The sequence below is a fragment of the Caretta caretta genome, chromosome 3 (genome assembly GCF_965140235.1).
Source record: "Caretta caretta isolate rCarCar2 chromosome 3, rCarCar1.hap1, whole genome shotgun sequence".
NCBI lineage: Eukaryota > Metazoa > Chordata > Testudines > Cheloniidae > Caretta > Caretta caretta.
This window is the reverse complement of record NC_134208.1, coordinates 12,653,703-12,670,042: the sequence shown is the minus strand read 5'-3', so window position 1 is coordinate 12,670,042 and position 16,340 is coordinate 12,653,703. Positions and strand designations below refer to the sequence as shown.

Below are 16,340 nucleotides of genomic sequence, written 5' to 3'. Positions count from 1 at the left end.
CTGCCTAACTGCTGACACACGAGCACCAAGAGCGCAGACTCGCGTCTGCAAGACGGGACTCTAACATACCAGACCTTTTACATAAGTCAAGCAGGAACAAATGATGCTTTATCAGCCCTGCTGACGGGGCAGCCCCCTCTTTCTTTGAAGTGGCGGCTGCTTATAGGCCCTTACAGCTTTTCCTCCTTAGCACAAGCAAACATCCTCCTTTTGATATGCTACATGCTCATTATCTCTGCCCCATTTAATGATTTTTGATTGAAGGGTGGCAGCTCAGTTGCCAAGAGAATAGTTAAAGAGGCTCCACACAGTCAGGCCTACAAGAAAGGCTTTCCTTGTGCAGCAGCCTAAATTTGGAATTTCTTAACAGTGTGTTCTTGTTCTTAGCGGCAGATAAGGGCTGAGCGTGAAATTCTTAATTAAGCAGTAAATAGAGAGTAGGGTGTCAGCAGATGCAGCCAGTAGCCATGGCGACCAAGTCACATGAACAAGAGAACTGAGACTAAACATAGGCCTCAGGCTTGGACGTGAGTGACAGCTGAAGAATCCTACAAAACGTGTAAACTGGATTAATTAGTTGACTAATTATTTCATATAGTTAAATGTAACAAAAATAAAAACAGCTCCCAATGTTAAACAGCAGAGTGTTCCAAGGGCTAAAACCAAAAGCGCCATTCTCTCTGTTTCAATGTACAGATTCGTCTATTTTAAGGCTGGAAGGGACCACTGTGGCCATCTTGTAGATTGTATTAATGGTCTCCCAGTTATAATGTAAGTAAAGTACTAGTTGCAGTCTAGTCAAATGTTCTCAGCATGGATTATAAATGTGAGATGGAGATGTTTTAATTCATTTGAATGCCAAATATGTGATTCTATCCCCCCGTATTAAAAAAACAATGTACTAAATGCAACACAATCAGAATGCAAACAAGACGAAAGGAGGAATAGAAATGTAACCATTCTGTTTGAGACTGCTGCGTGCTAAATGGTACATCATAGTTCACTACTGTTGACAACATTAGTCAGATCGATTTATTTAATGTCAATAACGTGCCAAGAAATACACCACAGGTTTCCAGCTTTCCCAGGCTTCCCTACTTCAAGGAAAATGTTATGCAGGGTATCCAAAGTGCCCAACTGTTGACATATTTGTACTGGAAATAATAGGTCCTCAGTGGAGAATTATCTTCAGATTTGCATGTAGCTGTGTGTGTCTTTTCCCCCTCCTTACTGTAAGTAAATTGCAAAGAAATCAAGCTTTTTTGCTCTGTGATACATGTGTAGCACAACCTTGGGTGAGTCACTTAACTTCTCTAGGTTTTACTGCAATCAAATCAGTGCAAATCAGAAGTAACTCAATAAAGCCAATGAAGTTGTACGAGTGTCAAAATGGTCTAGCTAAGTCAGATTCAGGCCCTCTGTGTTTTAGCTTCACTAAGGGTATGTCTACACTACCGTGAAGTACCTATCCGGGGGGTCAAGTGGGCTTCCATTGCCTGAGTTGAAGCCTGAACCACTGTGTTCTCTCTGCTGTTTTTAACCATATAGACTGGACGAACGGGAGTGCAAGTACATACATCTATGGGATAAAGTATGGGAGCTCCAAGTTACACCCCTGGTTGCAGTATAGATATAGCATATATGTGAAATGACAATGATAATAGCTGCCTCCCAAGGGCACTGTGAGGTCTAGTGACTTCCGGTACTGCCATTAATAATCATGGTCCTAATCATTACTTCTCCTTTCACAACCAGAATTTAGCACCAGAGTGACCGATTTGCTGGAGAAAAGGATAAAGGGGTGAAAGTCCCAGGTTTTGAAGAGGTTGTCAATGCCAAATTGCAATAAAGAACAGTCAGTAAATCACAATAAAGAACAGTCAATAGCCACAACATTTAGAAATTATCTCTAAAAAGTCAACGTTTTCAAACCTATGGGCCTACAAAGCCACTGAGAGTTCACGATGTAAGGACCCACTCTTCATATTAGTAATCCTTAGTAAAAAAAAAAATAATAATACTCCCATGACTTTCAGTGGGTGCAGGATTGGACTCACAGCAAATATCTCCTAAGACATTTAAGGTGGGGGATTCAAGGGATTGATAATGGACTCCAAAAGTCTTTTTACCTCCAAAGCATCAGTTGCCAAGGCTCATACTGTACCTTCCTTTGTGGATAACTAAGAGATTAAGGCCCTGACCCTGAAAAGGCTTGGGCATGTGCATAACTTGTTATTTGAGTAGTCCTACTGACTTAAAGCTATGTCCATGCCTAAGACCTTGCAGATCAGAGCCTTTAATTGCAGATTGGCTGCTCCAGCACTGCTCATTTGCACGTTACATATATTACTTGCATTGCACTTACCTAAATAGGTTAGTTTCCCCAACTTGCTGTTGAAAAACCAATCACAGCCCTTGTTATGACTGTGTGAAGGAAGTGACTGGAGTGGCTGACCAGGCCTTGTCCCACAGAGCAGAATGACCTCAGCATAGGATGGGAGGTTCTCATGTTCCACCAGTAAGTAATTCCCAGCAACGAAGTTATCGAATGTAGCTGAGTACTAGATGGAGGGAAACATAATGAACATGCATTTTCTTGAAGTGTAATGCATTCTTTTGTGAATTGGCATCAGAAGCATAGAATGTTAAAGACTATGTATGAGAGGTGGGAAGTGGACGCTAAATCAATCCTCCTGACCACATTAAAACGAGGGTAGAAATTAGGGGCCAACAAGACCAAGCTTCAGTGGGTCTTAAGTGGTTCACAGATCTTGTTCTGGCCCTCTGCACTGGGGCGAACATTCACCAATGGTGCCCAGAATGCTCTTCCAGCTCAGAGCAATTTCATAAAGTTGCCGGTGTATGTGATCTGAAGACTATCTTTTGTTCTTTTATGTGCACGCAGTACTTTTCCTCCTTTGTTTGCCCATCCAGAACAATGGGAGGGTTTCTCTTCCTTTGTTCCTTGATATAGTTTTGGTGAATGCTGTTCATCCATTACAAAAGCCATTTTATAAACAAACAAAACAAACAAAACACACAGCATTACCTGCAGTTGTTTGCTGACGAAAGGGTTACCAAAAGTCAGAGTGTAAGTCTCCTGGTCCAAGAGCAGAGCCATCCAACCATAGGGGTTTGATAAAGTATCAGAGACGTAATGGACTGTGGTTGTCTTATTATAACTATCAGTCACGGTTAAATTATAAGGAAAGTCTGGAGCCTCTTTTCTAGGAAAAAAATACATTAAATCTGTGTTCAAACCCTTCATTTAATAATATTATTACATTTTAATTTTTTTTATGGCAGCGCCTACAGGCCCCATCTGGGATGGGGGTGCAGGCTCTGCCCTGAGGAGTTCATACTGCAAATAGATGAGAAAGACAAAGGGTGGAGAGGAAACAGGTGAAGTGACTTGTCCAAGGTTCCACAGAAGGTCTGTGGTAGAGCCAGGCCTGTTTGCTATCGGCTAGACCAGTGGTTCCCAAACTTGTTCCGCCACTTGTGCAGGGAAAGCCCCTGGTGGGCCAGGCTGGTTTGTTTACCTGCTGCATCCACAGGTTCGGTTGATTGCGGCTCCCAGCGGCCGCGGTTTGCTGCTCCAGGACAATGGGAGCTGCTGGAAGCAGCGCGGGCCGAGGGACATCCTGGCTGCTGTTTCCAGCAGCTCCCATTGGCTGGAGCAGGGAACCGCGGCCACTGGGAGCCGCGATCGGCCGAACCTGTGGAAGAGGAAGGCAAACAAACTGGCCTGGCCCGCCAGGGGCTTTCCCTGCATAAGCGACGGAACAAGTTTGGGAACCACTGTGCTAGACTATACTTTCCAAAGCAGGGAGAGCTGGGTCTCTCACATCGTAGGTGCATGCCCTAACTGCTGATCTAGCACAGGTTGGGTCTCTCTCTCTCTCTTGCTTTGTCACACTCTCATGTTTTTTCATGAAAAATGTCTAAAGGACCAATCTGGAATGAAAAGAAGTTCCCAAAACTTCAACATTCTTCACAAGTCCTGTCTCAAGCCATACCCAAAGATTACTCAATTGATTAACAGGCCTTCTACACGGTCAGTTCCTAAAGCCAGAACAAGAATATTTCTGAATTGTGTGAATCTGAATCGGACTTTACCTCAGATTTTTTCAGTTGTTAGGACCTGACCCAAAGCCCACTGAAGTTAGCGGGATTCTTTCAATTAACTTCATTGGATCCTCAGAAATATGGCCTGGAAACTAAGGGTTCTATTCCCAATTCTGTCACTTAATTTCTCTGTGTTTCAGTTACTCCATCTCTAAAATGCAGATAATACCTAATTCACAAAGCTGTCATGAAGCTTAATTTACTGGTGTTTCTACCACCCTTTGAGATCTTTGGATGGAAAGCACTACCGTCTATAAGTGCAACACATTAGCATTACATGTCTTTCCACAATGTTAACTTCTCAGGGGGGAGCAAATATATGAATAATAATCTATAAAATGGCCATTAAACAATGGGAAGCATATGTCATTTAAGCTCACAAATATCTTTTTCAGCTCCTGCACAAAGGAAGAGACTTGAAAGAGAGTGTGTGGATTGCATCATGGACAATTGTTTGGTTAGTCAACTCCTCGCAAAAAGGTGATGATTTCACAGAACCATTTATCTGATCATCCAAAGAAAAACTCAAAAAACTACTTCTTCTCTAATTTCCCATTTCTCACTTATCTCCAGTCCAGTCCATCAAAAACTACTCAACAATGTACAGTAATAATGACAACATTCATGTGTGTGAGACACATTGTAGTTAAGATAGCTGAATTCCAGTACTAAAAAGAATAAAGTACAGCTGGAGTTACTAGATTCACCCATATTGATTACCCCAAAGCTTTTAAACAGCTATCACCACAGGACAGCCCTCTCTTCCCCTTATTGTCCCCCAAACTGTAAGAACATAAGAGCGGCCATACTGGGTCAAACCAATGGTCCATCTAGCCCAATATCCTGTCTTCCAACAGTGCCAATGCCAGGTGCTTCAGAGGCAGTGAACAGAACAGGCATCATTCAGTGATCCATCCCCTGCGATCTACTCCCAGCTTCTGGCAATCAGAGGCTAGGTATACCCAGAGCATGATGTTGCATCCCTGACCATCTTGACTAATAGCCATTGATGGACCTATCCTACATGAATTTATCTAATTCTTTTTTGAACCCTGTTATAGTTTTGGCCTTTACAATATCTCCTGGCAACGAGTTCCATAGATTGACTGTGCGTTGTGTAAAATGGTACTTCCTTTTGTTTGTTTTAAACCTGACACCTATTAATTTCATTGGGTGACCCCTGGTTCTTGTGTTATGTGAAGGAGTAAATAAGACCATAAGAATGGCCAGACTGGGTCAGACCAAAGGTCCATCTAGCCCAGTATCCTGTCTTCCGACAGTGACCAATGCCAGGTGCCCCATAGGGAATGAACAGAACAGGGAATCATCAAGTGATCCATCCCCTGTCATCCATTCCCAGCTTCTGGTAAGAAGAGGCTGGAGACACCAACAGAGGCTAGGGTCGCCAATACAAATACAATATAAAAATAATACTTCTTTATTCACCTTCTCCACTCCAGTCACGATTTTATAGACCTCGATCGTATCCCTTCTTAGTCATCTATTTTCCAAGTTGAAAAGTCCGGGCCCTTTTAATCTCTCCTCAGATGGAAGCTGTTCCGCACCCCTCATCATTTTTGTTGCCCTTCTCTGACCCCTTTCCAGTTCTAATATCTCTTTTTTGAGATTAGGGTGACCAGAAATGCAACAGTATTCAAGGTGTGGGTGTACCATGGATTTATATACTGACATTATGGTATTTTTTCTGTCTTATTATCTATCCCTTTCCTAATGGCTCTTAACAGTCTGCATCTGACAAAGTGGGTATTCACCCACGAAAGCTCATGCTCGAATACGTCTGTTAGTCTATAAGGTGCCACAGGACTCTTTGCCGCTTTCATTATTATAGATGACTATGCAGATTTCTGGGAACTAGCCAAACTGTCAGACACTACTACAGTGATCATCACAGACCAAGTGTAACCCACACACCTTCTGGGTGTGGTGTTCTGTCCCATCTAGTGGCACCAAAACCACTTAGCAAGAGAGAGTTAAATGAGTCTGCTCTGCAGCCTTAGCTAACAGCTAGTTGGCTTTCAGCTCATGTGGTAGAGGCTCATGCATTAAGCTCCAGAAGTCCCAGGTTTGATCCCGCCTGCCAATGACCAGGGTCTGTCAGCGTTACAAGTGGGGGCTCATCGGGGATCTCAACTAGGAAGTCTCTGAAGCTCGGGACATGTTTCCTTAGCTAGGGGAAGTATATAACCCACACAGCTTCTGGCTGTGGTGTTCTGTTAGCCTTAGCTAACAGGCAGTTGGCTTTTAGCTCATGCGGTAGAGGCTCATGCACTAAGCTCCAGAGGTCCCAGGTTCAATCCTGCTGACGACCGGGCCCTGTCAGCATTACACAAGCAGTGAAGCGTTTCAGCACAAGTGATATCTCAAACTGTGTAGTTTTAGAGAAGAGACCCCAGTTTACTTGCAGTGAATTTGTGTAGTTTACCCAGGAGTGGGAATTCAGTCATACCAGGCAGTCATATGGCAAAGCCTAATCAGCAGTTAGAATTGTTCAGACTCTATTAAAGAAACCTGTAAAGAGCAAAGAAAATGTTTCTTGATTGGAGAAACACTCCCACAGAAGGCTATAATAGCAGCCTGGTACGGTGTTTAATGTCAAGATGCACATATCCACTGGTGCCTACAGCCCCAGAATCACTGCAGCTGGCAGGAGTGGAAGGAGAAATAAGCAAAAAGGAAGACACACACGTAAAGTCTAAGGCCAACTAAGTCCTCCCAGAACTACAAACGGAAGACCCTACCTCGACAAAATCATTCACTTCGAAGCAAGCTTCATGTGTTGATCAGATAAATCCTTGTCCATATAAAGCAGCAGTGGACAGGCATACTTAATTGAAAGTGCAAATATATTAGCCCACTACAAATACAAAACATAACATGGACATGAAGGGAGTCACGATCAGCAGGACACAGGAGATACATAGGCCAGCGAGCGACCGATAAATACTGGAACAGATTTTCAATACCATACCCCACCAGAAGAATCAAATGCAAGACAGTCTCTTGTCATCAGAAGAAAGACTTGCACTCATTCCAACATCAAACCACTTTCAAAATAAATACCAGATTTGTACCCACTGCCCCCTCAATATCTGACCGATGAAGGTTATCAGACTGTTTTTTTTCACAAGCTCCTTCTTAAAAAAAACAACAAAAAAACACCTTTCAGTGTTCTCCACTGTTAGCCAGCTCCTAGCATAATGAATACTATAACAACACTTTACACTGCTTGAAGACAAGCTTAGCCTTGTACCCAAGCTGGGACTCTTGTACTTCCTGACCTCTTCCCTCCACCCTACCAAGTCAGTACTTTCTGGGAAGTTAGTTAACCCCTCTTGTTTCGTCACATCTAGAATTAGATTGTGTAGAAAGATGTTGCCCAAGCAGCTTACATACTACAGAGAACCTAGCATACTTGTGTGCACTGTAAAAATGACACAGCCTTCCATGCATTTTGGAAGAGTTTCATGATAGAATCACACAATTTCCATTAAAAGTCACTAGGAATTTTCCCTTTAATGGCAGTGGGAGAGGTGAGGCTAATTCCTTTGTAGTTCAAAGTATTATACACTATCCCAGCTCTGTATTGGCAAACAAAGGGTGTAGGAAGGGGAGACGGCACAACAAGCCTTCCCCGGTTGCGTCCTTGGGTAGGGACCTGGCATAATCCCTTTGGGGATACGTGACATTGCTCTCAGCCAGGAGAGTTTATCCAACATGGAGGGAAGCAGACAGAGCTTGCTTTCCAAGGGTGGTCAGGATGATGCGGCAGTGTAGTGTACATTCCCTCAAAGCTCCAGGAAGGATTCGGGCTGAGTCAGCCCTGCTGGGGCTCACGCTACAACATAGCCCTTCCCTTATCACCAGTCACAATCATAGTTTCAAAGACATAATCTGGCCCATGTATGGAAAGGTTTAGGGCAGGGGTGGCCAACTACAGCCCACAGGCTCTTCCCTGGATCCTTAATACAGAGGTACAGTTGTTTGGGGTTACAGGTCTCAGTATAGCAAGCCCCATCCTGATCCAAAAGGAGCCTGGCATGCTAGGGCCTGAGCTATATATGGGCCATGCCTCTGTAGTGAAGATGAATGTAGCTTCGATCAGAAACTTTTAACACGAACTAGGTACAATGCCAGGATTATTGCCTTTTACAGAACACTCAGCAGCAGGATAGTGGGTGGAGGGGAGTATGGAGAATAAATCAATAGAAACTGACTGGAAGGAGCTTAGAAGGGTTAAATGGGTGGTTCACTACTAATAAACCTCCCTTTGTAAGCATCAGATGGGCCAAGGTATTCACACTAATTAAGCAAGCAACTGACAACCACTATGGTACTGTCAGGTTGTGAGCACTTTCACACCTGCTCAGGTATGGAGGAAAACCTTCATAAGAGGATGTGCTGGCTGCCACTTCCAGCAGCCCCCATTTGCCGGGGACGGTGAACCACGGCCAGTGGGAGCTGCGATTGGCCAAACCTGTGGGCACTGCAGGTAAACAAACCGTCCCAGCCGCCAGCGGATTTCCCTGACGGGCCACTTGCCAAAGGTTGCCGATCCCTGTGCTACAGTGATGGAAAACCACAGCAAGTGAGAGGAGATTCAGGGCCACAATTCCCAGCTTCAGTGCAACATGTCACTTTTGTTTTTCTATTTTCACAGTATCTCTGCATTATATTGAAGCCCCACAGGCAACTGTGTGTTTGAGGCAGTTTTTCTATGGGAGCCAATAGGTGTAAAAGTGGACAGAAAATTCAGTCTGCGCAAACCAGTCTGGATACAATCTGTCAGTCACACGGTTTTGCACTGCTGCCCATCACCATAGTAGGAGAGTGCCTTCCGTGTATCATCAGTTAACAATGGAAAAGTTCCTAGTTCTCTTTATGGAGTCACTGGCATTTCTCCCGTTTTGGCCTAAAAACTCCATTTGGGATAAGGTTTGAGTTTTTTTTATTTTTTCTCTTTAGGTTTTATTCATTTACTCTATGTTTTAGGTTGATTGGTTTTAGGGGCTTGAGGGTTGTTTTTCTTTTTGGTTGTTTGGAGCTTTTTGGGTGGAAGGGGTGTGTGTGTCATTTCTGTGGAGGTAAGGCCTTTCCAAACAGGAAGGTTTTGCAATGCTTCCTGAGGACAGTCAGACTCCATGTTCTCTGAATAGCCTCTGGAAGTTTGTTCCACAGCTGGATCCCCTCAACTGGGAATGTTTTTTCCCCAACTCTCCCACACTTTGTCCTGCTCTTCATTCAGATATTACTCCACCCACATGTACCTTAACCCAGCATCAGCACCAAAAAAATCAAACCAGGTTTTGGGAGGGTTGAAAAAGCCCTGCCACTTTATGAAAGAGTTAGTTCGTCCAAGTTAACCCTGACTTTGATACCACATTCCCTTCAAAAGGATGTTTCTGTGCTTGTTTCTCATATTCTTGCCAAACTAACTCCAAAATGGGATTAGACGGCTAATGGAATTTACCAGCCACAATTAGCACCATTTTCATTTGCCCTAAATAGCCAACAATTTCACTGTGCCCTAAATAGCCACCAATCTACCTCTCTTTAATGTTAATGAAGCAGAGGAGCACAGGCTCGAGTATTTCTAATTCAAAGGAGCCAAGGGAGCCTGCATGGATCATTAACATGAGAGAGCTTCATTACCAAAAGAAAGAGCCTTTCCCTGAACTTCCCCTGGCTTTATTTGAAAGAAACCAGGAGGCAGTGGTCTTAATGCAAAATTAACCCCTGCTTTAAACAGTTGGAAGCTTTTACAAACTGTATCAGAAAAAAATGGATGACTCATTGACAGTGCTGTATTTTTATATTGAAGAGGAGTAATTCAATTAAGGAGTAATTTGCTTTAGAAATATGGCATAGTTACGAGACAGAACTTTACAATCTGAATCACAATTTACCATTGCAGCTGTATAAACTGTTATGTAATTTAGCTCAAGTGTACTGTGTAGAGCTGTTGAACATAGATGGCCCACAAAGGATTTGCTGAACCAATCAACAGCACCAAGGAGAACAAATATTAACTCTCCTGTTTATGTTTACCATTAGCTTTCTTATCCTAAGGCTCCATATCTCTGCGTATGGTGGCAGGCGCTGTGTTTATCTCTAAACGCATTCTGTTTGGTACATTTGTGAAATAACCCATTATGATTATCCATCTCCTTAAAACAGGAAATCAAATAGCAGCTCACTTCAAATGGGGCTGCAAACATTTGTGTTAATACTCTAATTTACTGTTGTACAAATGGAGATTAAATGCAAACTCTGACTCCAGCAAACTCTTATAGTTTAGGTGGTGGACCCAAGAACATTTTTTTCTTTAATTGTGGAGGTTCAAACTCTTTAGATATTGTCACTAAATCTGTGTACTCAAGTCCAAAGACTGCGAATGTGATTCTTATCTCCCTTGCATGATGTAACTCCTATCTTCTGTGGATATTCTCCTGATTTACACTGGTAAAAGTATGAGAAGAATCCGGCCTTTTGTGCGTGGTTTTCAGAGATGCTGAGCAGCCATTACGGGAAATACAGTTCTGAAAATCAGACACAAGGTGTTTCAAGTTGGGCATCCAGAAACCGAGGTAAAAATTTGGAAGCATGCATTTTGGGACTGCCATAATTTACCTCACATCTGTACTGCCATTGTCCATGAACATTACGCTAAAAATCAATTCAATCTTAGGACCAATCAATTATGTAAGAAATACAGTGTAGCAAGCCGGACACAGGTAGGAAATTCAAACAAGTAGGCTTGTTAATTGAACAGCCAGCGTCCAGCTGTTAAATGCTCACCAGCTTAACCGTGACTCCTCAAGGCCAATTTAAGCTAACAGAACAGTGTGTGTAAGTGTAGGAAAGGAGTCTGTATGTGTGAATAAATGTGTGTATCTACAAAAAGAAAAGGAGTACTTGTGGCACCTTAGAGACTAACCAATTTATTTGAGCATGAGCTTTCGTGAGCTAAAGCTCACTTCATCGGATGCATACCTTGGAAACTGCAGAAGACAATATATACACACAGAGACCATGAAACAATACCTCCTCCCACCCCACTGTCCTGCTGGTAATAGCTTATCTAAAGTGATCATCAAGTTGGGCCATTTCCAGCACAAATCCAGGTTTTCTCACCCTCCACCCCCCACCCCCCACAAACTCACTCTCCTGCTGGTAATAGCCCATCCAAAGTGACCACTCTCTTCACAATGTGTATGATAATCAAGGTGGGCCATTTCCTGCACAAACCCAGGTTCTCTCACTCCCTCACCCCCCTCCAAAAACCACACACACAAACTCACTCTGTGCTGGAAATGACCCACCTTGATTATCATACACATTGTGAAGAGAGTGGTCACTTTGGATGGGCTATTACCAGCAGGAGAGTGAGTTGGTGGGGGGGCAGAGGGTGAGAAAACCTGGATTTGTGCTGGAAATGGCCCAACTTGATGATCACTTTAGATAAGCTATTACCAGCAGGACAGTGGGGTGGGAGGAGGTATTGTTTCATGGTCTCTGTGTATATATAATGTCTTCTGCAGTTTCCACAGTATGCATCTGATGAAGTGAGCTGTAGCTCATGAAAGCTCATGCTCAAATAAATTGGTTAGTCTCTAAGGTGCCACAAGTACTCCTTTTCTTTTTGCGAATACAGACTAACACGGCTGTTACTCTGAAACCTGTGTGTATTTAGTGAAGATGTGTGTACAGAGGGCAACAGTGCATGTGTGTAGTGAGTGAAAAAGTGTGGCTTTGCATGTGTTTGACGTGGGAATTGGTACACACATAGGCACCAAGATAAGTAAAGCTCAAAGGAGAAGCAAAACTAGAGTAATCATTTGAACTCTTCTCTTGAAGTCATAAAAGTACAGGGTACACGATTCCTTTCACACTGGAGAGGATATTAGACCAGATTTAGGAATTAAGGTAATAAAAAAGTGAGCTAATCTTTTCATCTCCAGCAAAATAAAAGAGTGAAGCAATAAAAGGCTCAGCTGCAAGGCTGGAGCAGGGCAAAAATCCTGGCTTTCAAAATTCCGCAGTGGAGGCAGATGAAAATGAGTGAGTTGCAAAGTTACTCCTGGACTGTATAAAGTTTACTCAGTGTTTTTAGAATTCCTTGGGATGGAAGGTGCTGTGTAATGGAGATTATTCTAATGCTTTCCTCTTGTAAAAATCATGCATGAGGAGAAGAAACTTTTAAAGTCACTTAATCACATTATGACAATTTTTTAATGAGAATTTATTTTAATATTAATAGGGACTCACATTTCCAAGATAATATGGTTAGCAGTGGCATTTTGAGCGACCATATCTAGCCTGCAGCCACTCAACACTGCATCACGGCATACGCTGTTCTTCACAGCACTCAATAACTTTCTTGCATATAGATTTACAAAGACTTTTATAAGCTTCAATTATATTTTTACAAGATGTAAAGAGCCCTTCCAGGGCAGTTTAACTGACACATTAGTTTAAATTTCAACTGGACGTGATAGAACACGCTTTTTTTGAGATATGTCCAGATCCATATTTCCCTCAAAGTTCTTGGGGTTTTATTTAGGTTCAGATGGAACTGATACAAATAGTAGACAGAATAATTTCTAACAAAAAATAATGATTTTTTTTGACAAAATAGAAATGTTTTTGCAAAAATGTCTGGGGGCGGGTATTTGGGGGAGTATTTTTCAATTGGGTTTCGATCAAAAAACTGAAAACCAAAAAAATCAAAGATTTTGGGGATTTTCAGAAGCCAAAATTGGATTTTCTTTAAAATATTGTCAAACTCCCTACATATTCTGAAAGAAAAGGCCCTTTTTTCCCCAATTTTTCATGGCAGTGGGGGAGGGGGGGAAGGGAATTAATTCTTTACTAGTTCTATATTAAGGGCTCAAGTTTGGCTGACAGTAGAAACAGCAGGCAGCTGTGAATTTGAGATCCTGATCCCAACCTCCCTAAAGTGACTCCCTGGAATGGATTCATTTATATACACAATCAAAAAGGCTCATTTTCAGGGAGTGCTGAATTCATCTGTCTCTTCCCTCCTTGATATCTCCTGCCAAGTAACATCACGACAAGGAAACATGGTGCATTTGGGTTAACATCAACATGACACGAAAGCAAAAAACACAGAACCAAGATTCAGACAAACAGGACCAAATTCTGATCTTTTACACCAGGGTAAACCTGAAGCAACTCCATGTCAGTCACTGCATTTATTGCCGTGCAACTGACCATCTGTTCCGTTCTCTTTAAACAAAAACGCACAGTACTTCCAACACTATGGAATCAGAGTGAGATTCTGATGGCCGGACTCTAGATTGTTTTGTTAGCCCCAGAAAACTTCTGACTGCATAAGAAGAGAAGGATAGCCTTGTGGCTCCGGAACTAGACTAAGATTCGGGTGATCTGGGTTTGAGTATTAACATTTGCCATCAGGGTCTTTCCCCGATTTAAGATACAATCCACTCTGACAGCATTAACAGATAAGATGGAAACCTTGCCTCCTGCATTACATGGCTCTGAGGAAGCACCCGTGGTCCTATGATTATAGACGGGAAATTCCACCAGCTATAAGGCCATCTGCATCATGCCCAGAGAGGCTATGCAGAATTATTCCCTACAGTACATGTTTTGTGCTATGCCCAGTCCAGTTTTAAATTATTCAAATGATGGTACTTTCTTTCACCATTCTCCTGGGAGATTATCCAAGACCAATGGACTTCATTGTGAGGAAATCTTCCCCGCTGCCCAGTTTTCCTTTCTCAACTTCTTTCCATTTTTCCTAGTTATACACCCTGGCACCAATCATAGACCATTCCCTCGTTCTTGTTTACAACCTTCAATACCTCTGGATGAAATCCACCTTCCCCCAAGACATCTTCCAGTTGTGCTGTAAAAATGTACTTTATTGTATCATTCTCTGTAGCCCCTTATTTACTTGCCTCCACATTTCCCTGACGAGTCCATTTGTAGGGCACTGCCCCTGTCCATGAAGCCTCTTTGACCTATACTCTATTTGAATGCACATTATGTGGGCTGATGTTCCGGGCTGCAACTTAACATGAAGGTGATTTGGCTGGTGGCGCACATACAGGAGAGTGAGATCTAGAAATAGCATAGAGAAGATTCTCTTGATCTCCATGGAGGAGGGTTACTCAGTTCAGAAAACATTCCACTGGGGGACAGGCTAGCAGCTGGCCTTGGGAAGTAGTGCTGCCAAGTATCTTTGGCATCAGCTGACTCCCTGCTCTTGGAAAGAATGGAAAGAGGAAGGAGGCTAGCCTGAAAGGAAAGGAAAGAGCCAAAGGCCCCTGCTGCGACTAGTTAAAAGTATTAAGCCATCTACCTGCAGTGAAGGGCAACGTTGAATGCCAGATTCAAACTATCCCAAAATTCATAAGTGCTGGGATCTAAGGTTCTAATTCATTGTTAGTTCTGCTCACCCCCCAAGACCCATTGGCACTGTGAACTGGAAGGAACAAGAGGGATCTGAATATTTGTTAGAGAAGTGCACCACCATCTTTTATGCATTATCATCATTTATATTCTGGGGTGCCCAGATGCCCCAATCAAAACTGGGGCATCACTGAGCTAGGGGCTGTACGTATATAGAATAAGAGAGAGCCTCTGCCCCAAGAGCTTGCAATCTAAATAGACAACACAAGTTACTTCTTCTCCCAAAGAGTGGGAGGGGAAGTAACTTGCCCAAGGCCACATGGCAGAGCCAGGAATAGGACATAGATCTCCTTACTCCCGGTTTAGTGCCTGGTCCACTTAACCGCACAACTCCGTAATCCCACTGATTACAGACTTTTGGTTTAGTGGAAGTGCGTATTTGCATGGGAAGTTTCTATGTAGCTGAAGGCTACAGGAAATGTCCCCCAGCCCTGCAATTATACAGCAACTTGTTTTTTTCCTATTTGGAAATGTTTTTCCTTCTTCTAAAACATGAATAATACGAAGGCTCTGAATTATTTACATCCATCTGACAGCGCTCTTCAGCACTGCTGCCAGTGTGCAACGAACTTGAAACAGCAAAATCGGAAAATGGTACAGATTTGTACACTAAACATAAAATGAAATGATGGGGGGCTTGGGGAGGGGGGAAATCAAAAAGCTGGAGTGATTTTTTTTTCATGTGTTAAAACACTCTTCTTAAGAGAGAGCAATTCTAATGTATCCTTCCTCTATGAGCAGTAGTGGTAATGTTTGGCTACGCAACATTTCTCCTTTAGCTGCCAGCAACTCAAATGCAGTAGCCAGCCCAGCTCACATAAGCAGCGGTAGCAACAAGAGGTGAACTGGAATAGCACATCGCAGCTGTATGTCCGTCAAAGCGGAAGCGAGATATTTGCCTCTTCCTGAGCATTGTAGGAAGAGCCTGACACATAGCAGTTCGGGTAGGAAACTGAACTTTCTGAGCCTGACGGTCATTTACCCTCAGGTTACATCTACACTGGAGTGGAGGTGTAATCCCCGGCTCGGGGAGATGTACCCCTCGCTAGTTTGCATTGAGCTAGCTCTCTAACGTCGCAGTGCAGCCAGGGCTCCACAGGCAGCGGAAGGGCCTCGCCGCCTAGAGATTCCTGTCTGGACCCTAGGTACCTACTCGGGGTGGCTAGCCCGCCCTGCTGCCTCTGCAGCTGCAGTGACATTGTTATTTTTAGCATGCTAGCTTGATCAGAGCTAGCAGGTGTATGTCTAGGCAAGCTGGAAATCACATCTCCAGCACAGACAGACCCTAAGGCCTTTGGCCACCGGCACACTGTAAAGGGGCCCAAACAGGTGTTTACACTACTACTCACCACCACAATATATTTTCCTCTATATAGAGCAAACGGGAGGCAGAACTCAAATGACAGGGGTACTCAGGGTTTTTTCAATCACATGACCCTTCTTCACCTCATGTCACATGACTGAGCCTAGGAAATATAAGGACCTGTGTCTCATTTACATTTCTGGTAAATCTAGACAGCCAATGAAGATGCAATTGTAGCATGCGTGAGTATACCCATCCTCGCTTTAATATAGCCAGTGTGGGAAACAACAGTAGTGACCGTGTGGCGGCAGGGGCTTCAGTAAAGGCTAGCCGATCCCGTACGAGCCCGCTGGGGACCCTGGGTATGTAGTCGGGTTGTTAGCCCACACTGAAGTCTGTCCTGCCACGTCTTCACTACTAGAGAGACCCATGC

The 16,340-nt window shown here is 43.3% G+C and overlaps 1 protein-coding gene across 11 annotated transcripts in view; it reads right to left on the bottom strand.

Annotated features, from left to right (window-relative positions):
* The window catches only part of PKHD1 (PKHD1 ciliary IPT domain containing fibrocystin/polyductin), a 417,278-nt gene that overhangs the window by 178,917 nt on the left and 222,021 nt on the right, over positions 1–16,340 (bottom strand). For all 11 annotated transcript variants that reach the window (XR_007356005.2, XR_007356007.2, XM_048845758.2 and 8 more), the window contains 2 exons: positions 3,050–3,227; positions 2,366–2,561 (listed from right to left, as the gene is read on the bottom strand). Coding sequence is in view for 9 of the 11 variants with exons in the window: in XM_048845758.2 (XP_048701715.2) it covers positions 2,366–2,561; positions 3,050–3,227 (374 nt within the window). In the remaining 2 variants the exon portion in view is untranslated. The remainder of the gene's footprint in view (positions 1–2,365; positions 2,562–3,049; positions 3,228–16,340) is intronic.